Source organism: Paramormyrops kingsleyae, chromosome 4, assembly GCF_048594095.1.
Source record: "Paramormyrops kingsleyae isolate MSU_618 chromosome 4, PKINGS_0.4, whole genome shotgun sequence".
In the NCBI taxonomy this organism is placed as follows: domain Eukaryota; kingdom Metazoa; phylum Chordata; class Actinopteri; order Osteoglossiformes; family Mormyridae; genus Paramormyrops; species Paramormyrops kingsleyae.
Window position 1 is genome coordinate 7,950,095 of NC_132800.1, and position 22,803 is coordinate 7,972,897.

At 43.1% G+C, this 22,803-nt stretch overlaps 1 protein-coding gene and 1 long non-coding RNA gene across 2 annotated transcripts; both read left to right on the plus strand.

The window, feature by feature from the left end:
* Nucleotides 1–5,528: 5,528 nt before the first annotated feature.
* Nucleotides 5,529–20,333, plus strand: LOC140588973 (polymeric immunoglobulin receptor-like). The gene is made up of 10 exons (XM_072711630.1): nt 5,529–5,827; nt 8,645–8,968; nt 9,321–9,620; nt 18,152–18,185; nt 18,583–18,677; nt 19,325–19,371; nt 19,559–19,627; nt 19,865–19,933; nt 20,171–20,239; nt 20,316–20,333. The coding sequence occupies exons 1-10, from the start codon at nt 5,725–5,727 to the stop codon at nt 20,331–20,333; spliced, it is 1,128 nt and encodes a 375-aa protein (XP_072567731.1). The 5' UTR covers nt 5,529–5,724.
* Nucleotides 20,334–20,477: 144 nt separating this feature from the next.
* On the plus strand, nt 20,478–22,521 carry LOC140589014 (uncharacterized). Its single transcript, XR_011990190.1, has 4 exons — nt 20,478–20,546; nt 20,784–20,852; nt 21,088–21,156; nt 21,777–22,521. It is a non-coding gene; the product is annotated as an uncharacterized lncRNA (long non-coding RNA).
* The last annotated feature ends 282 nt before the right edge of the window (nt 22,522–22,803 follow it).

The window sequence follows — 22,803 nt, forward strand, 5'->3', positions numbered from 1 at the left end:
GTCAGTCACTGACGGTAAGATGTCTGTACTGCAGACTGTAGCCAATGAGATGCACAGTATGTAACGTCTCATTCAGGCAGAACGGAAGGACATTAACACAGAAACAGGAGAAAATGCTTTAATATATAAGGACCAAATTTTATTTTTGATCAACACCTGTGTGAAAAAACAGTTAATGTGCTACTTCAGGGGGTTAAATATGTGAAGTAACATCCTTTGGTTTATTTTTAAGTGAATTTTAATAAATTCATAAAAGCATAAATATAATGATCAACACCATAAATTAGACTTGGGAGAAGTAACAGTGTCAGTTTTAATGGGCCACTGCAGGGGGTTAAATATGATAATATGTTAATAAATGTCCTTTGGTTTAACTTCATATGGGTATGAAATATATGTGTATAATTAACATAACTGGCTCATATTCATGACTATTTTATTGTAATGTAAATATCACAGTGTTTGTTCCTAAACTGTGTTCAGGTTCCCCATGGCTGTCTGTGGACAAACAGGAGGTGACGAATGTGGAAGGAGACAGTGTCAGTGTTCAGTGTCGCTATACAGACAGTGACAGTCAGAAGCGGTGGTGTAAGGTCAGGCGCTCCTGTGTATCAAGTTATTCAGGTTTGGATGGGAGGCCTGTCCTGATCAGGGATGACACAGTAAATAAAGTCTTCATTGTGACAATGAGGAGACTGGAGAGGAAGGACACAGGCTGGTATTGGTGTGATAATGGATACCAGCAGATCCCAGTTCATATTACTGTCAGTCTGAGAACTGCAAACACAACCAGCACTGAACGTAAGTATTGACCTAAAATCTGACTATAAATCATTTATGCTTAAATATGTTTAGATAAATACTAAATGAGCCCAACAGTTTTCTTCCAGGGTATTACCAGGGCAGATCCAACTACTGTTCGGCACCCAATCAGCACAAAGCTCTATATAATACAGCTCTGGAAAAAATTAAGATATCCCTCTATATTTTTAAACCAATCATCCATCCATCCATTATCTTCCGCTGGATCCGGGAGACCCCAGCCACCCTGCGGAGAAAACTCATTTCGGCTGCTTGTACTCGCGATCTCGTTCTTTCAGTCACTACCCATAGCTCATGACCATAGGTGAGGGTAGCCTTTTGGCTCAGCTCCTTCTTCACCACGACAGACCGATGCAGGGCCCGCATCACTGCTGACGCCGCACCGATCCGCCTGTCGATCTCCCCCTCCATCCTTCCCTCACTCGTGAACAAGACCCCGAGATACTTAAACTCCTCCACTTGGGGAAGGACCTCCTCCCTGACCCGGAGAGAGCACTCCACCATTTTCTGGTTGAGGACCATGGTCTTGGATTTGGAGGTGCTGATTTTCATCCCAGCCGCTTCACACTCGGCTGCGAACTGCTCCAGTGAGAGCCGAAGGTCACGGTCTGATGAGGCCAACAGAACCACATCATCTGCAAAAAGCAGAGACCTAATCCTGAGGTCACCAAACCAGACACCCTCAACGCCCTGGCTGCGCCTAGAAATTCTGTCCATAAAAGTTACAAAGGGCAGCCCTGGTGGAGACCAACACTCACCGGGAACGAGTCCGACTTACTGCCGACAATGCGGACCAAGCTCTGGCACCGGTTGTACAGGGACCGAACAGCCCTTATGAGGCAGCCCGGTACCCCATTCTCCCGGAGCAACCCCCACAGGACTCCTCGAGGGACGCGGTCGAATGCCTTCTCCAAGTCCACAAAACACATGTAGACTGGTTGGGCAAACTCCCACGCACCCTCCAGGACCCTGCTGAGAGTATAGAGCTGGTCCACTGTTCCACAGCCAGGGCGAAAACCACACTGCTCCTCCTGAATCTAAGGTTCGACAATCCGATGAACCCTCCTCTCTAGGACCCTCGAATAGACCTTACCAGGGTGGCTGAGGAGTGTGATCCCCCTATAGTTGGAACACACTCTCCGGTTCCCCTTCTTGAAGAGGGGGACCACCACCCCGGTCTGCCAATCCAGAGGCACTGCCCCCGATGTCCATGTGATGCCGCAGATGTGTGTCAACCAAGACAGCCCTGCAACATCCAGAGCCTTGAGGAACTCCGGGCGGATCTCAACCACCCCCGGGGCCCGGCCACCAAGGAGCTTTTTAACCACCTCAGCGACCTCTACCCCAGAGATAGGTGAGTCCACCCCCAAGTCCCCAGACTCTGCTTCCTCATTGTAAGGCGTGTCGGTGGGATTGAGGAGGTCTTCGAAGTACTCCATCCACCGACCCACAACATCCCGAGCTGAGGTCAGCAGCGCACCATCCCCACCATAAACAGTGTTGATGCTGCACTGCCTTCTCGCCCTGAGATGCCAGATGGTAGACCAGAATCTCCTCGAAGCTATCCGGAAGTCGTTCTCCATGGCCTCGCCAAACTCCTCCCATACCCGAGTTTTTGCCTCAGCGACCACCGAAGCCGCATTCCGCTTGGTCCGCCGGTACTTATCAGCTGCCTCCGGAGTCCCACAGGCTAAAACAGCCTGATAGGACTCCTTCTTCAGCTTGACGGCATCCCTCACTGCCGGTGTCCACCAGCGGGTTCGGGGATTGCCACCGTGACAGGCACCGACCACCTAACGGCCACAGCTCCGGTCAGCCGCCTCCACAATGGAGGCGCGGAACATGGCCCATTTGGACTCAATGTCCCCCACCTCCCCCGGAACATAGGCGAAGTTCTGCCGGAGGTAGGAGTTGAAGCTCCTCTTGACAGGGGATTCCGGCAGGCATTCCCAGCAGATCCTCACTATACGTTTAAGTCTGCTTCCTCCCCCACCATCGGAGTCAACCCACCACCAGGTGGTGATCGGTTGACAGCTCCGCCCCTCTCCTCACCCGAGTGTCTAATACATGCGACTGCAAGTCCGATGACACGACCACAAAGTCGATCATCGAACTGCGGCCTAGGGTGTCCTGGTGCCAAGTGCACATATGAACACCCTTATGCTTGAACATGGTGTTCATTATGGACAATCCATGACAAGCACAGAAGTCCAATAACAAAACATCACTCGGGTTCAGATCGGGGGGGCTGTTCCTCCCAATCACACCCCTCCAGGTTTCACTGTCATTGCCCATGTGAGCATTGAACAAGCAGAACAAGAGAGTCCCCAGGAGGAGCGCTCTCAAACAACCCTTCCACAGACTTCAAAAAGGGTGGGTATTCTGAACTGCTGTTTGGCGCATAAGTGCAAACAACAGTCAGGACCTGTCCCCCCACCCGAAGGCGAAGGGAGGCTACCCTCTCGTCCACCGCGGTAAACCCCAATGTACATGCGCCCAGCCAGGGGGCGGTAAGTATGCCCACCTCTGCCCGACGCCTCTCCCCGTGAGCAACTCCAGAGTGGAAGAATGTCCAACCTCCTTCGAGGAGACTGGTTCCAGAGCCCAAGCATGTGCGTCGAGGTGAGCCCGAGTACATCTAGTCAGAACCTCGCGGCCTCGCGCACCAGCTCAGGCTCCTTCCCCACCTGAGAGGTGACATTCCATGTCCCTAGAGCTAGCTTCTGTAGCCGGGGAACGGACCGCCAAGGTCCCCTCCTTCAGCCACTACCCAACTTGCACTGCACCCAACCCCTTTGGCCCCTCCTACAGGTGGTGAGCCCATTGGAGAGGGTCCCACGTGCCTTCTTCGGGCTATGCCCGACCAGGCCCCATGGATGTAGGCCTGGCCACCAGGCGTTCGCCATCGAGCCCCACCCCCAGGCCTGGCTCCGGGGGGGGGGCCCGGTGACCCGCATCCAGGCAAGGAAAAATGTAGATCAGTGTTTTTACTCGTCATAAGGGGTCTTTTTGAGCCGCACTTTGTCTGGTTCCTCTCCCAGGACCTGTTTGCCTTGGGTGACCCTACCAGGGGCATAAAGCCCCAGGCAACTTAGCTCCTGGGATTGTTGGAACACCCAAACCCCTCCACCACGATAAGGTCTTGGCTCCAGGATCATCTTTTGATCAATCATCTTTTTTTAAATCCTGGTTTAATCCTGGTTCTGCTGGCAGAAGGCTACACTGTGTGGCAGGCTGCTTCCAGGCTCAAAGTTTCTAAGACAGCAGTATACAAGAACAAAATAAAGCAGGAGACACTGGGAACATCCAGAAACAGCCATGTAGAGGGCAGAAGCAACTTTTTAATGCCAGAGATGACTGTCAATATGTATGTGTCACGCCCCGATCATCCAGTCCTCCTGTATGCCACGCCCCCTGGCTGTGCCTCATAAATCAGAGAATGACCTCATGTGACCTTAAAGAACATTAATCGGTGTGAAGTGCACTGCTAGAACAATTCGTAACACGGTCCTAGAAGCAGGACTGAAGCGAGGAATAAAGCAAGTAAGAAGCCTTTCATTAATGAGAAACAGGGAAGAGCCAGATTGGAGATTGCAAAAAAATATATTAAACACAGACACATTCCCATGAACTGAGAAATAAGTAAAGAGGGGAGAAGGATTTAGATATTGGAGATGCTAATTTATTCTCAGAGATGATCTCAGCAGAGCCCTGATTAGAGCACACAGGTGGATGTTAACCATGTTAACCACACTGACCTTGGTGCTTCAGGGTCCACAATCATGACCGCAGTCCTATTCGTCAGTTTAGCTGCGTCCATCTGCCACTTCTGCCTGGTCTGGAGGGTTAATGGATAATCCCTGATGAAGCTCCTCCAGAGCTGGTCAGCCAGGTCCTGGCTATGCCTCCATCTCCTTTGGCTGAGTCCCTCTGATGTGGGGTAGATCACCTGAGGAAGGGCTGAATCTGGTCGCCCCATCAGGAGAGTATTGGGTAGCACCTCCTCTGTTCCGCAAAAACATGCTCTGGCCCTCAAAGACGCAGCTATTCATCATAACACTTAATCAGCAGCAAGGTGCTCCTATGGTTCGGATCTAGCACTAGTCCTCTCCCCGGACCCAGGCCTGGGGGCAGCAGGCAAATGAGCTGGTGGTGGTCGGGTCTCTATCCATGGGGCCTGGCCAGGCACAGCCCAAAAGAGTTACATGGGTCTGCCAGCCTGTGGGCCCTTTACCTGCAGGGGGGGGCGTGGGGGTCCAGTGCTGTATGAGTCAGGCAGCAGTCGAAGGCAGGGGCCTCGGCGGACCGATCCTCAGTTACTGAATATTCATACATTTAACTTATAGTTAATTACACAAAACTAAAAACAATAAAAGAAAATACAAACATACACATCACATTTAAATGTTTATACAGTATGCAGACATATAATGTGGGGATGCGGGCAAAAAATATTGTCTATTGTCTCCCTAGAACACACCTGCTTTGTTTTCCTGTGTCTTTCCCTTGTTCTTATGGCAAAATGACAGTCTTGCTGTTTTACCTCCTCACTGTCCTCTTAAACCCATCTCTCTGTGCCATGACACCTGGTACAAGTGTTACACAATCTGATAATATATAATATTAACCAGAGATACTGTGATGCTGAAAATGTGAATTCAGTTGGTTGTTTTCCCCACAGGTGCTGACAGTGTGTCCTCAGTGGGACGAGTGTCTGTACAGAGAGGAGGGTCTGTCACCATCCCATGTTTCTATGCAGAGAGATATAAAACACATGTGAAATACTGGTGCAGAGGGAGTGACTGGAGTTCATGTACTGCCATAGTACGCACTGACTCTCCACAGAAGAAGGGTGAAGTGTCAATCAGAGATGATCCTGACCAGCGAGTCTTCACTGTGACCATGAACAATCTGGCAGCTGGGGACTCTGGTTACTACTGGTGTGGTGTGGAGATCAGCAGAGGTTCAGCTGTGGGAACACAGGTTTCCCTGTCAGTCACTTGGGGTAAGTTGTCTGTACTGCAGACTGTAGCCAATGAGATGCACAGTATGTAACATGTCATTCAGTCAGAAAGGAAGGACATTAACACAGAAACAGGAGAAAATGTTTTAACCCCCTTTAGTAGCACATTACGGTTTGGAGGAGTTTCATCCCTGATGAAGCTCCTGCAGAGCTGGTCAGCCAGCTCCTGGCTATGCCTCCATCTCCTTTGGCTGAGTCCCTCTTATGTGGGTAGATCACCTGAGGAAGGGCTGAATCTGGCCGCCCCATCAGGAGAGTATTGGGTAGCACCTCCTCTGTTCCGCAAAAACATGCTCTGGCCCTCAAAGACGCAGCTATTCATCATAACACTTAATCAGCAGCAAGGTGCTCCTATGGATCGGATCTAGCACTAGTCCTCTCCCCGGACCCAGGCCTGGGGGCAGCAGGCAAATGAGCTCCTGGTGGTTGGGTCTCTGTCCATGGGGCCTGGCCAGGTACAGCCCAAAAGAGTTACATGGGTCTGCCAGCCTGTGGGCCCTTTACCTGCAGGGGGGGCCATGGGGGTCCAGTGCTGTATGAGTCAGGCAGCAGTCGAAGGCAGGGGCCTCGGCAGACCGATCCTCAGTTACTGAATATTCATACATTTAACTTATAGTTAATTACACAAAACTAAAAACAATAAAAGAAAATACAAACATACACATCACATTTAAATGTTTATATGTAAACAGATAATGTGGGGATGGGGGCAAAAAATATTGTCTCCTTAGTGTTATTTGATGACTTAATCTGGCCCTGGGTATTACCAACAAGCACCAGGCTGAATAAAGTGATGCCACAGCAAAGACAAAGACTCTGAATTTAAATATTATTATGAGCCTTTTTAAATATCTCAATAAATCTCTTGTAAATTCTTTTAACTCGCCTATTTTTCAGCTGTTGTTGAATAGGGTAATTCATTGAGAAAATAGTTTCTATGTGGGTGGCCCAGTTGCCCAGTAGATGGTGCTGCTGCTTCACACCTCCATGTTTAGGGGTTTGAATCTCACTAATTCCCTGCCTTTATGGAGTTTGCATGTTCTCCATGTGCTGTGTGGGTTTCCTCCCTCAGTCCAAAGACATGCAGTCAGGCTAATTGGTGTCTCTAATAGAGAGAGTGTGTCTATGTGCCCTGTGACTGACTGGCATCCCGTCCAGGATGTCCTCCATCCCTGTGCCCTGTCCTGCCTGGGATCGGCACCAGGCCCCACATCCCTGATCAGGAGGAGCAGATAGAAGATAGATGGATGGATGGCTGTAGTTTTATGTATCTGTATGAATGTACTGAAAGATTAACTTACATATCAGCATTACCTCTAAGGGAGACATCCCATAATACAGGCCTGATGACCTCATCAGTTACAGGTCCTGTTCTTTATACATGTTACACCTGGGACCTGCACATACAGTAGGCCTCGGGATTCTCTTGCTTCTAGTCTATGATCTATCTTTGTAAAATAACAAATATCACAAGATTTTGCCACAGACAGACACCAATGTTACAGCCATGTGTTGTGTGTGTGTATATATAAGTCCATGTAGTTTGCAAAATGTAAAATGTGGGTTTTACTGTGAAATATTAAATACTATTTCAAGTTTTATTCTGCTATGTAGGAATTGTTAGTACAGGTGTGCAGAATGGGTGATTATAGACGGTTAATAATTACAGCAGAGGCCAGTGTTACAGTTGTATTCTGAATTAACTGATCCACTTCCATCATAAATTCATTATGATATATTAATAAAATAATTAATCTCAGCTTGACCCTGAGTGACCTGGTATACGAACACTTTTGTCATAACCCTAATTTATTATTATCTATTGAACCAGCTACTCTATTAAATATTTTCACAATTTTTATTACAGTTTTAGAATGGACTTTGACAGGGAGGAGAAAGGCAGGGTATATTAAATATGGATACTCTATGTAAACGTAGAAAATGAAAATGTCTGCCTTCTCACTGTGAAACAATGCAAACCACTACTGCAGTCAGTCCATGAAAATGGAAATAGTGAAGATCATTGTATATGTGTGTTACGAAATGTAACATAAAATCATGACAAGAGACTATACTTGATGACTGGTGCCCTGACCAGAATAAGCAGCTGGAGGAAGGATGGATGGATGGATGGATGAAGAACGAATGAATGACCCAAACTGTAATATCAAATCTTCTTTATATTCATTATATTCATATACACTGATACATGGAATTCTGCATCCAACTTTGTCTCCAGGACTTATGAAGGAGTGAATAACATACTAACAACAGTATGACAGAATTATATTATACACAATGTTTTGACCAGATAGTTAATCATAAAAATATTCAGATATGCAGATATAGCCATGCATAGTTAAAGGAACTAGAAATTTGACAGGAATGGGTTCCTACGAGAACTTTGTGACAGACTGGCATCCTGTCCTGGGTGTTCCCCTGCCTTGTGCCCTGTGTTGCCTTAGATCAAATTCTGGATTGAAACACAATTCACCCGCTCACCCCCCCCCCCCCCATCCCTGGTCAGTAAATGATGTGGACCTTGGCTCTGTGCCCCTGATGGGAATGATAGCTGAGTGCCCCTCCCCTAGAACACACCTGCTTTGCTTTCCTGTGTCTTTCCCTTGTTTTTATGGCAAAATGACAGTCTTGCTGTTTTACCTCCTCACTGTCCTCTTAAACCCATCTCTCTGTGCCATGACTCCTGGTACAAGTGTTACACAAACTGGTAATATATAATATTAACCAGAGATACTCTGATGCTGTAAAAGTGAATTCAGTTGGTTGTTTTCCCCACAGGTGCTGACAGTGTGTCCTCAGTGGGACGAGTGTCTGTACAGAGAGGAGGATCTGTCACCATCCCATGTTCCTATGAAGACAGTTATAAAACACATGTGAAATACTGGTGCAGATGGGATTATAGGGATTCATGTACTCCCATAGTACACAGTGACTCTCCAAATTTTAGCGATGAAGTGTCAATCAGAGATGATCCTGACCGACAAGTCTTCATTATGACAATTAACAATCTGACAGATGGGGGCTATGGCTACTACTGGTGTGGTGTGGAGATCAGTGGAGGTTCAGCTGTGGGAACATGGATTTTCCTGTCAGTCCCTGAGGGTAAGATGTTTGTACTGCAGACTGTAGCCAATGAGATGCACAGTATGTAACATGTCATTCAGTCAGAAAGGAAGGACATTAACACAAACACAGGAGACAATATTTTAGAACATATTCTATTTCAATATTTTAAAAGTTATTATTAAATGGACCAAGTTTTAGTTTTGTCAGTTTAAATGGGCAACTTCAGGGGGTTAAATATGATATATTAATATCTTAAGAAATGTCCTTTGGTTTAGCTTTATATATATAAAATACATGTATACTGTACGTGTATAATATTAACATGAATATTTATGAATAGTTTATTGTTATGTAAATATCACTAATTGTTCCTTATCTGTGTGTTCAGGTTCCACATGGCTGTCAGTGGACAAACAGGAGGTGACGGGCGTGGAAGGAGACAGCGTCAGTGTACAGTGTAGATATGAATACTATTACAGGGAATTGTCATGGTGTAGAATGGGGGGCTCCTGTATAAGAAGGTCTTCGGGTTTGGATGGGAGGCCTGTCCTGATCATTGATGACACAGTAAATAAAGTCTTCAGTGTGACAATGACGGGACTGGAGAGGAAGGACACAGGCTGGTATTGGTGTGATGATGGAAATCTGAAGATCCCAGTTCATGTTACTGTCACAACCAGCACTGAACGTAAGTATTGACCTAAAATCTGGCTGTGAATCATTTATGCTTCAATGCAATTAGACAAATGCTAAATGAGCCCAAGAGTTTCACTCATGAAGGGGTCTGTGTGTTTTTTTTTGGGGGGGGGTGCATTTTCTAGTGTATTACCAGGGTGGAACCAACAGCTATCTGGGGCCCGATCACAAATTTTCCTCCATTTTGTAATAAACTATTACATATTTTGGTGGTTATTACAAAATGCTGTGTTATTACAAAACACACCTGTGGAGTAAAACGCTAGACCAGGGTTATTCAACTCATGGTCCTCGAGGTCCGAGCACTGTTGGTTTTCCAGCCTTCCTTTACCTGTCAGTCAGGTGTGAAGCCTCTGACCAATCAGAATCAGTAATTATTAAACTAACTACCTGGGTGAACTGAAAACACGGCCTGGATTTGGAATCAAGGTCCAGAGTTGAAGAGCCCTGCGCTAGACAATGCAGTCTCTAACTAGTGGGGGGCAATTCAGCCATGTGAGGGAAGTCCGGCTGACCACACCATTCGCGACATGACACACATTCAAACTGTATCTTCTGGACTGCTGTCGTTCCCCGTAGAACCCAAAAACGCTTCCTCAGCTCCATACAGACGAGCTCTGGCCCTGGGTGATGCAGCTACTCATCATGCAGCATAATCAGTAGTGAGGAGACCCTATGGGTCAGAAGGAGCACTATAGGTTGGGCTGGATCCTGGGCTATGCCAAGGCACCTGCGCAGGTGACCTCCTATCCTGATTAGGCCGGTGTCTGCTTCAAACTCAGGTGCGAGTGACACCAACCTACTGCTGATAGGTGCAGCTTTCCCTGCTTTGAGACAAGCGTACTCTTCATGGAAACTGTTGATCTGCCCATGTCCGAGGAGTTTCAGTTCGGCTGCACTAAAATTATCAGGCATGTGGCTGCAGCCTGTGGGCGGCCAGTTTGACTGCTGAACAGCCAATTTCACTAGGTTGGGTGGGTGAGACTGGGCGGTCAGTGGGTGAGCTGCAGTGGTGTGCAGGCTCCTAGCTGGAGCGGTCAGTGGGTGTACTATGGTGGCGTGCAGGTTTCTGGCTGGAGCAATCAGTGGGTGAGCTACAGTGGTGTTTAGGCTCCCAGTGTGGTGGAAAAATTATAAATCAACCTCTCTGGTAACACAGAGAGTCACTTAGAATAAAAGTCTTAGACCTCTGAGTAAAGAAAATCTCTTTTATTCCAACAAGTTCAGCAAAGCGCTCCCATCACACTCTGGCACTTGGTACCATGTCACACCCAGCACATAGAGCAACCAGTAGATAAACCATAACTCCCAGGACTTCTAAGTCCTGATTGGTCAGAAAACATCAACAAACTAAGCTGAAATGTATAACAAACACAATTCTCCTGCTCCATTGGTTCACCTTGGTAGCAAGGTAAAGTCCACCCATTATACACAGCACGCGAAATCCGCGCTGTTCACACAGAATCAGAGTCCACAGCGTAGTAATACTCCGGATAAAAGCGCAGCAGGGCGATGGGCGCCGTCGGCGGTTGGATGGACCACGAGTCACCAGCAGAGTTGGCGTTGCTGGTCATATTGATGACAACCTGGGGCTGTGGTTCATAGAGCCAGGCAGGAAGGAGAGGACCGTTCCCGTATGGACAAGGGGGAACCTGCTGGAACATGAGGGAAGACAGAACACTAGAACAACACCTAAACAGCAACATGATTAGCAGCAACACCACGAGCAAAATCAAGATACTAAAAACCAATGGTTTAAACACCCTGGATAAACCCGGAATCAGTGAGGAGAACCAATTGTCCCAGCTGTACTCAAACAGGCCATGCTCCTTATGTATCGCGGACATCTGTTTGTGCACCACGTTTTCCAGATTCTGCACAGCCTGAGAGGAATCAGGGATGTACGTGCAACACTCTCTCCCCACTATAGCAGAAATACCACCTTTCTCAACCAATAGAATATCCAATGCCATACGGTTTTGCAGAGCCACCTGCTTAACCGCGGATAACTTACCCAGAACGTCCTCTACAGTATCAAGTGTCTGATTGGCCACTTTCTCCACTGCAGTCTGCAGGGCAGCCACCTCAGTGTGAAGGTCCGCCACTCCAAGGGATGGAATAAACACCCCAAACCACTGTTCAGTCCGACTAAGGGACCGTCTGCTGCGTGAATATGCACGCACAGCCAAAGACATCTGCTCCTTGGGCACCACGCGAATAGGAGGAACAAGATAAGCCAGATAACAATACCAATCAACCTTCACCGCTGAAAGAGACAAAACAGGGTCAGGGTCCTCAGCCTCCCATGCTCTATCAACAGTGGGGTAGTGAGATCTGGTTTTTGTGTGGAGATAATGTCGCTATTTTAAAAGGTAGGTTTGGAGGTCAAGTTTTGTATTTTGAAAAAGATAATGTAGGCAGATAGATTATATTAGTTGTTGAATCCCATAATACAACGTTTGTTCTTATTAATATATATACCACCAATAATAAATCATTAAGTAACCAATTATTTCACAGACTACAACAAAAAATTAATTCGTTGACATCTAGATATCCTTCACCAAAAATTATTTGGGGGGTGATTTCAACACAGTGATTGACAATTGTATAGATAGATGGCCACCAAAAGACCATAGATTAAACGGTGTTCTTCAAAACAACCAAAAACAATAAATAAAATGGACTCTCAGTCTCTGTTAACAAAAAATGCACTTGAATAAAAACCAAACACAACCAAAAACAGTAAATTAAATGGATTATGAAGTCTCTGTAAACAAAATCACCCTTAAAATATTAAACATTAGGCGCAGACAGGGAAAACAGGCAAAACTGCCATTTAGGACCTTTGTAAACAAAAAGTGCTAACTAACAACAGTCTATATAACACAAATCTGAATATTGAACAGCTTTAATTAGAACTCTGACAAATTACCAGTGCTGCCATACTTTTACACTATGATGTTTGTCGTGCTTCTTCATGGATCTGAAGCAGCAACCTCTCCTGTTCCTGTGTTTCTGTTTGACACTAAGAATAGCAAACACAGATTAACGCAATGTGTACTTAAACACATATAGAACATATATAGAATGACTGGGGATGTTCATAGTTACTTCGTTGCCACATGCATACACTATCACTGTCCGGGAGTCTATTAGCGTTAACGCCAGCCACAAAGTTGAACGAATAAGACTCCCCTTCGTATCTGTGGATGTAAGGCAAGGCAAACATCTTAAAACCCTTCTCTAATTTACTCGGTACTTTGGAGAAGGATTTACAGAAGCGATGTATGTCGTTGATCATAAGTTTGGGCAAGTCCTGTAAACGGCATGTAAAAGCCAATGCCACTTTTCACAGACCAGAAATGAGTGAGCCGCATTTCGATGAACGTGGAAGCTGACGTGCAAAGAGCCCACTGACACGAGAGTTCAAGCCTCATTACTAGTGATGTGTCGTTCACGAACAAGACGGCTTTTTGAGCCGACTCTTTTTAGTCAGCGATGGGAGCCGGCTCCTGTTCAACAGCCATTTTATTAATGTTTATAGAATTGTCCAGGTTTTTGAGCTGCCAGTGGCCGGAACACGTTGTCTTCCTAAAAAGCCCGCCCAAGAGACGGCGTCTTTATTTTTAACAAGCTCAAATCAGGTCACGCTAATCAGTATCAGGTTAAACGAAGAGAGGGGCCGATATTCCCATTTGGTAGAGAGAGACACGAGGAAAACAAACAAGCATGCAAATGAAAATTACCACGGGCAGAAAAATGATGAACCTCATTTTAATTATCGTGCAATTACCGTAATTGATTTATCGTTTATCGCAACAGGCTTACAAGAGTTTTCTTCAGCAACAGGTCTGAGGATGAATGCTACTAAATCAGCACTGTTTCTACTTAAAGATTGTAATGTTCATGAAATATGTGGGGTTCCAGTTAAAGATAATTTGGTCTACTTACGAATAGTTATCTGTAAAGATGTCAGACAGAGGTGTGAATTTTAGGCCTACTTTAGCCCTATAAAAAAAAACTAAAAGGAAACTAGATTCTTGGTTATTGAGAGATCTATCATTGTACGGACGCATATTGCTATCCAAAGCAGAAGGGATATCTAGATCGGTATATGTCTCGCTGTCTCTTGATGTGTTAATATTGTCAATAAATTGGATAAATTAATAAATAATTTTATTTGGAAGAATAAGCACCATTATCTAAAGAAAGAAGTTATTAGTAATGGAATAGAACATGGAGGATTAGAAGTTATAGATTTTGGTTTACTTAATAATTCATTTAAGGTTAAATGGATAAGAAAATATATAAAAAATCAGAATAGCCTCTGGAATGTTTTCCCAAACCATTTGTTTAATTCTATTGGTTGCATTGAATTTTTAACTTCTCAGTTGAAAAAGTACCTATTACATTAGGCCACTTAAAATTAATAAATTGTTTTACATGGCCGCCCGCCTCAATTTTTTAGTGCCGCCTCAATTTTTTTAATATTTTATATTTTTCAAAAAATCCGTTTTTTTCACCTCAAAGACTGTGGGTGAAAAATCTTGAATGTCAGCCTGGGATTTTTCAATTTGACGCTTCTCGGACAATGGATTTTATCGTTTGTCAGATTGTGTGTGGGCCCACGGTAGTGTTGTAGTTCTCGAGACCGGTCTTGGTCTCGAGACCGGTCTCGAGACCAATTTTTTGTGGTCTCGGTCTTGTCTTGGTCTCGACTCTATTTGGTCTCGGTCTTGTCTTGGTCTCGACTCTATTTGGTCTCGGTCTTGTCTTGGTCTCGGACATAGCGGTCTCGATGGGATGGGGAAAAAAAGAGAAAACTGCGCATCCTCACAGAACAGTATCATTATTTATTACGCACCTCAATTCAAATGCAACCAGTCAGATGCATCCATTTCAAAAACGTTACATTTTATACATTTTCTCCACGGACACTGCCAGTGCTTCATAGTCCACAAACATCATACACATCGTATCATACATCGGCAAAAAAATGTCCGCGAAGTCTATAGCATAGTTATAATTCAAATAAATTAGGTATTTTACATTGATTAGAAAGCACGGTCTTGGAGGTGCAAGTCAATCTGGAGGCTCATTCTCTTCAATTCAAGGCAAAGGATCATTACATAGCTGTATTCATAGCTTACCTGAGGTCTCTGTCCCTGGTATAAGAGACTTAATATGAACATCTTTCTGGTACATCCCATCTCTTTCCCTTGACGAGGTCTGATAAAATGGTTATAGGAGAGGATTGATGAGAATATTATTTTCCATCAGGTCTCGTAACTATGACAAATCTGGGAGATTTTAAATGAGAGACATATGGACATACGGACAATATAATTGAAAAGATAACATGAATTTGATTTAACGAGTAATGACACTTTACAGCAATGCCTTTTTCTCTACGGTTGATCTGGGTAATGTGATGTCGATTCTAGCCCTAGTCTGTTTTCGGTCTTGGTCTTGGTCTTGGTCTCGACCAGTCTTGGTCTTGGTCTCGCCTTAGTGTGTCTTGGTCTTGGTCTTGGACTTGGTCTTGGTCTTGGTACCCTCAAGTCTCGGCAGTGTCTTGGTCTTGATACCCTCCGGTCTCGGCAATGTCTTGGTCTCGGTTTAGGCGGTCTTGACTACAACACTAGCCCACGGTATTAAAATCTATATCAATATACCGAGTAATATTACCCTTCGCGAGCTGTTTGAGAACTTTTCTAGTTTTAGTATATCTCTGTTGCCGTTCGTCTTTTCGCTAAAAATATAAAATATAAAATCCCGTACTCACCAATATTTTAGAAGTTTGAATCATGTAAAACAATTTATTAATTTTAAGTGGCCTTAAGTAATTTTCACAGGCAGGCACTTCTGGCATGGTTGTTGGTGTATAAGCATAACTTTACACCCCGCAGGTATTTTTATGGAATAACAGAGATATACTAGCCTATATAAAAATAAGTTTTATAGATCATGGATCGACAATGGTATTTTGATTCTTAGGCAGCTGCTGAATGCCAGTGGGCTCTTAATGACATATGGAGAGTGTCACGCCCCACTCCGTCCGATCCTAATGTGTGCCACGCCCACCTCGTTGCCTTCTGTTTCTGCCTGATTGTTCCCACCTGTTGCTCGTTACCCTTAGCTTGTCTTTTGTATTTAGTCCGTGTCCCAGTTAGTTTCCCCAGATCCGTCATTGTATTGTTACCGTGTTTGTGAATGTCTGCCTTCTCGGTCCAATTAAACCCCGTTTGACCGTCAGTCCGGCTCCATTCGCCTGCTTCCCTGCTCGCTTGCCCCGTGATCGTGACAGTTTGTTGAGACATTTAAAATACCTATTAAACCTAAAGAATATGCTGTGGTCTTTGACGCACTGTCTAGAAGTGCAATACATTTTCTTAAGAATGCTTATATAGATTATAAATGCCCAGGCGTTGCCTGTAGAAATATATTAGGAATTCCCTTTGCCAGCCAACAATTCCCTCTGCAAAATTCTTTTGGACTTCCCTGTTTGATGACATACAGTAGCATGGAAATTGTTAAATCAATATTGCATCCAAAATAAGGTTAAAGAATTTTCATTTAAAATATTACATCACATATACCCTATCATGAAAGTCTTAGAAAGGTTCAAACTAGAGATGGATTACAATGGTGATTTTTGTGGGATGGAAACATAATCTATTATTCATTTCTTTTTTAAATGCATCCATACAAGAATGTTTTGGATAGATTTATCTAATCTTATTAGCAGGAAAGTTGCAAGGAAAGTGACAATTGAAATGTTTGACTTTTTTATTTATTTTAAAAATGAGGTGTTAAGAGCAGACATTATTTATGTGATTCAGTTTTTTATTGCATGTGGAAAATTACACATCCATAAGAAAAAACTTTTAAGATCTAAACCCAACTTTTTAAAATGAATTTCATTGTCATTTTTAAATGAAATTAAGCAGTATGGCACAACTTTAGTTAAGTGTAAAAACAAGAAGGCTATGAAAACTTGTAAAATTTGGTTTATTGGGTAATTTTTTTCCCTCTCTCTTCTCATTTCTGGCTTTGTTACTGTTTTATGTATTGCGTGACACTTCCTTCGTGGATATGTTGTAATATTGTTCAATATTTAAAAAAAAAAAAACAAAAAAACAAAAACAAAAGGAGAAGAGGAGAGCAGCTGAGCGTGAGACCTTACTGTGGATTGAAGGTAAAGCAGCTCATGTTTCCCAAGTAAAAACAATACAATCCTCCACACTGAAAACACCACATAGCTCTTGTGAGCTGTTTCCATAATGAAAGCCTTCTCGATTTCCCGGTTATAGCGCTGAAATGTCAGAATAACGGACCTTGTTCCAGTGATAATGTGAGCATGCAGTGGGATGTGCATGCATTGTTAGCACCTGTAATAACCAAGTGTTAACAATAGAATTACCAGGGCTAATGAAATTTTTCAAAATACTTGTCCACCCCTACTTTCACCAACACGCAAAAAATCTGGCTTATTCACCAGCTGCATACACACGAAACTAGGGGTATAACGATATTACAAATCGAACCGAAATATCGCGATACACCAACCACGATACGTATCGCGAAACTCTCGTGGCGTACCGCGATACTCTCACGCCCCCTGCTGCCCATTGTTGAGGTTGACGTCACTTGTCTCTAACTAATTTAACCAATTTAAACACATCTTTATTTTATAACATTTGATTAAATTGTATTAGTAATGATGAGCTTTTGTTCTAAATTTTGTTCTAAATATTATATTCTAAAGTTAGTATTAGAATTGTTTTTTTCTGACTAGTCTATATTGGAGGTATTTATTTAATTTTTGTTGTTTACTCAGGTATCCTGACTGTACTAAAAATGTGATGGCAAAGTTAATAAAGAAAAAGTTTAGTTGTTCTTGTTATTAAGTGAATCTATTGTTCCTTAGCATTGCTGTTAAGATGACAAGATGACATGGCCATAAGTGGAAATTTTAAATTGAATTTGAGAAAACACTTCTTTACACAGTGTGCAGTTAGAGTATGGAATAGTCTTCCTGCTAGTGTAGTGGAAGGTAAAACCCTGGGTTCCTTTAAATCAGAGCTAGATAAGATTTTAACAACTCTGAGCTATTAAGTTCTCCCCAAACGAGCTTGATGGGCCGAATGGCCTCCTCTCGTTTGTAAATTTCTTATGTTCTTAAAATGCTTTCAATATCAATATTTTGAGACTTAGTTTACTGTCAGTTACTGATGTTTGATGGCTATAATTTCAAGTGTTTGTATGAATGTACAGGAAGGTTAACTTACATATCAGCATTACCTCTAACGGAGACATCCCATAATAGGATGATTCCAAGGACCCCTAAGTGATGGGGCCTTAAGAAAATAGGAACATAATTGGATTGGTCTGGGCTGGGGGCCAAATCTGATTTGCTTTCATGGGGCCCAAAATCTCTAGTGGCCCCCAGGAACAGGGTTGTTTATTTTTTATTTAACAATCCTTTCTCTTGTTTCCACTGCTGTCCATTTTTGGCAGATGATGAAGAAGGAGGGAATAATGAAAAACAGAGGTAAGCATTCAGCAGCACTTACAGCAGTGTGGTGTCCAGCTATGAGCGTCTACCTGATCACACAGTGATGGGAAACTTCTGTTATTTTATGGGAACATTGTTTTTCTTTTGTTTCCTTAATTATAATTTCCCTGTGATGGCATCACATCCAGGGTGAGCCCCTGATTTGTGCCCTATATTGCTGGGGAAAGGCTGCAGGCCAGTTTGGAAGATGCATGGATGAATGGATGGATTGTACAAAATAATATAACATGTTTTGAATAACCAAAGTAATTCTCTGGCTCTTCTCATGCTCTCTGTTCCTCACATGTATCCTGTGTAATAATACAGATGTGGCTGTATTGTGTTGCTATAAAGTATGTGAGACTTTACTGTTCAAATCCACCCTCTTATTCAGCTCTGTGCTCCTGCTGTTTCTGTATGTTGGACTGGGCGTATTGGTGCTGCTGTTGATCAGCCTCATCATCACATGGAAAGTGTGTGACAAACACAGTGAGTATCTGCTGATGCAGACGGTGTATAAGTGACCTGACTGTCTGAGCAGTGATGCTTGTCCCTCTGCACTCCTGTAAGCAGCACCTACAACTTCATGCTTTTATCCTTTCCAAAGCCGGCTGGACAGAGACACAGACAGCAGCATTCAGACACACAGGATATACAGTAACATTAAAAAACAGAACATGGTCACAGTCCCTTTGGGAACACAGACTAAAAACAGTGCAGAGCTAAAAGTCGCTGTGGAGCAAACAGGACATCAGAGCACAGCAGCCCTGAAGGATCCTTCCTCCATGATCCTGCAGACTTTCCTCTGACCCTCTGAGTCTGTGTCCACCCAGCTGAGCTTATAAAACCCTAAACAAGTTAGTAGCTCAAACCAAGGTCACCTGGGCATCATTAACTGGGTTACCTGTAAGTGTAGGTTGGTAATCAGATTTCACCTGAGATGCCAATGGCTCATATACATTTGTGTAGTTTTATACAGTTATTAGACTGGATAACATTTTCACACGTATGTACATGATAATCAAGAGGAAATGACCATGTGTTTGTCATACAGCAAATTATCAGAATCAGTTGAAAGTGAGTGATGTGATCAGAATAAATTCCTTTGGCTTTATTTCTCATTTCTTTCCATGTAGAGAAAAACATGGCCATGAACCAAAATCCAGGATATACAGAATTAACAGTGAGTTCATGTTTAATATGGGGGGGAAAACTCTAGGAAATTCTGCAAGGTTTTGTCTTTTATAAAAGAACAAAAACAGAAACTAAAGTCTGTTAACAGTCAGTAACTCATTAAGAAGTTTATCTCTGTAAATAAAGCTGATGTGAGGAGTGATTGTTTTGAATGCTGAGTTGTGACTTTGTTCTAGTTGAACCCAGACCATGAATACGCCAACATAGACAGAACTGGCATCATCAAGGGAGACCCAGCAGAGCAGGTAAAGCACAGAAATAACATACATATGATGGTGTTTATTAGTGTAGCCCCTGTCTCTAAACATGTAATGTTATTAGCGTGTGAAGAAACTGTAGCAGATTCGGCAAGATTTTGACTTTTATAAAAGAACAGAAACAGAAACCAAACTCAGTTAACAGCCTTTGAGAAGTTTCTCTCTATAAATAAAGCTGATGTTCGGAGTGATTGTTTTGAATGCTGAGTTGTGACTTTGTTCTAGTTAAACCCAGACCATGAATACGCCAACATAGACAGAACTGGCATCATCAAGGGAGACCCGGCAGAGCAGGTAAAGCACAGAAATAACATACATATGATGGTATTTATGAGTGTAGCCCCTGTCTCTAAACATGTAATGTTACTAGTGTGTGAAGTAACTGTAGCAGATTGTGCAAGATTTTGACTTTTATAAAAGAACAGAAACAGAAACCAAACTCAGTTAACAGCATTTGAGAAGTTTATCTCTATAAATAAAGCTGATGTTAGGAGTGATTGTTTTGAATGCTGAGTTGTGACTTTGTTCTAGTTGAACCCAGACCATGAATACGCCGTCATAGACAGAACTGGCATCATCAAGGGAGACCCGGCAGAGCAGGTAAAGCACAGAAATAACATACATATGATGGTATTTATGAGTGTAGCCCCTGTCTCTAAACATGTAACATTATTAGTGTGTGAAGAAACTGTAGCAGATTGTGCAAGATTTTGACTTTTATAAAAGAACAGAAACAGAAACCAAACTCAGTTAACAGCATTTGAGAAGTTTATCTCTATAAATAAAGCTGATGTTAGGAGTGATTTGTTTTAAATGCTGAGTTGTGACTTTGTTATAGTTGAAACCAGACCATGAATACGCCAACATAGACAGAACTGGCATCATCAAGGGAGACCCGGCAGAGCAGGTAAAGCACAGAAATAACATACATATGATGGTGTTTATTAGTGTAGCCCCTGTCTCTAAACATGTAATGTTATTAGTGTGTGAAGAAACTGTAGCAGATTCGGCAAGATTTTGACTTTTATAAAAGAACAGAAACAGAAACCAAACTCCGTTAACAGCCATTAAGAAGCTAATTTCTATAAATTAAGCTGATGTTAGGAGTGATTGTTTTGAATGCTGAGTTGTGACTTTGTTCTAGTTGAACCCAGACCATGAATATGATGACATAGACAGAACTGGCATCATCAAGGGAGACCCGGCAGAGCAGGTAAAGCACAGAAATAACATACATATGATGGTATTTATGAGTGTAGCCCCTGTCTCTAAACATGTAACATTATTAGTGTGTGAAGAAACTAGCAGATTCTGCAAGATTTTGTCTTTTAAAAAAGAACAGAAACAGAAACCAAACTCCGTTAACAGGCATTAAGAAGTTTATTTCTGTAAATCAAGCTGATGTGAGGAGTGATTGTTTTGAATGCTGAGTTGTGACTTTGTTCTAGTTAAACCCAGACCATGAATATGACGACATAGACAGAACTGGCATCATCAAGGGAGACCCGGCAGAGCAGGTAAAGCACAGAAATAACATACATATGATGGTACAGTGGTTCCTCAGAACTCGAACTTCTTAGTTCTTATCGAATTTTCCCCATAAGAAATAATGGAAAACCAATTAATTGGTTCCCGGCCCCAAAAAATTACACCTAAATTGTTTTCCTTAGCATTTAAACACAAAATGAACTGGATAAAACAAGAAGAGCATATACTGTACTAAACATATCTAAGCACATTTTTCAAAAGAGTAATTTGTAAAGTAAGAAAATAAATGTATCCAAACAATGTGTAAAGTTAAAAAAAAACAATGTGTCCTGCCCTGATCGTCCGCTCCTTCCGTGTGCCACGCCCCCTCGTTAACCCCATGTGGAATCCCCGTGTGATCAGCTGTTTATGGTTGTTGTCATTAGTCCTCTGTATTTCGTCCGCGTTTCAGTTTGTTTCCCCAGTCCGGATATTGTATTGTCCGTCTACGTTTTGCCTCCCTTACCTGTTCCTGTTCTGATTTCCTGATCCTGTAGCAGTAACATTAACACACCAGACTGCCTGAAATGCTAAGGAAAGTGTTGGTGCCTCAGAAGCTGAAATGATGAATCCAGTAGCAGATGTTAATGCTTATCTGTTCCTTTTCCAGTAGGGGGCAGCAACACAGAGATGCTCCTCTACATGTGGGGAGCTGCTGCTCAGGATGAGAGCTGTGAGGGACACACAGATACTGCAGTGATGGGGAGGGATAATCACCAGAGAGGAGCATCTTACAGTGATGTCAGCTGTATTTAAATGGCATGCAGCTCTCTCACCTTACAGTGTGTATTTCAGCCATGATCACTGTGCTGTTTATCTCACTTGTACGTTGCTTTGGACAAGATGGAATAAATGTAAATGTAAGGTATTATCTTGGCGGTCTGTGAACTGCCGCTTTTCATTCATATAAATGGAAAAAAATATCATTAGCTATCCTGCATGATTAGTATAAAATAAAACGTTTGATATTTCAATATGCATCATTTTCAGGGTATTTGCCAATGTCTGTCTCTTGTGTATGTACTGTTGAGCATTTACTGAGGTCTATGGGCTCTGGCTTTAATTTTACTCTCTTCTTACTCACTTCACTGCCCCCTGCTGGAGCAGCTTCACTGTTTCACTGCCTCCCTGCTCTCCTCTGACTGTGGGATTAAAAGCTGCCCTGTTACCATCACATCACATTTCAGGATAAAAGCTTTACTTTTAGGTTTCCACAGAATGTTAGGCTTTTGTTTATTGATAAATGGAGTATTATCTAAAATGCAGACCACAGACTGTGTGACTCATCATACATAATGTTAATAAAGATGCTCTTCATTAAGCCTGCAGTGGTGTCTCATGGATGCCTCATGTAACATGGATGCCTCATACTTTCAGGGCTTTGGGTTTGAATTCTTCCCCTGGCTCTTCATCTGCCATTTGTAGGTTTTCTGGTTTCCTCTGTGCTGGAGAAACAGTCAAATACATGGTATGAAGGCAGCAAAGTTTTATTATTAGGTTATTTGATGGATCAAATAAGCTGGGACACTATGTCTGCATACAAGTGTCCACAATTCTTTTCTTACTTCAGTCTCATGTTTATCATTCGATGAGATAAGAACGAAGGTTCGCAGTTACTGTCTTCTCTGTGTCCAACC

What these genes read in the sequence shown, in the direction of transcription:
- LOC140588973 (XM_072711630.1), top strand. Translation starts at nt 5,725, where the DNA reads ATGAACAATCTGGCAGCTGGGGACTCTGGTTACTACTGGTGTGGTGTG. An exon ending in CAGGATATACAGAATTAACA is followed by an intron (nt 19,372 to 19,558) that starts GTGAGTTCATGT and finishes ACTTTGTTCTAG; the next exon opens with TTGAACCCAGACCATGAATA. An exon ending in AGGGAGACCCGGCAGAGCAG is followed by an intron (nt 19,934 to 20,170) that starts GTAAAGCACAGA and finishes ACTTTGTTCTAG; the next exon opens with TTGAACCCAGACCATGAATA.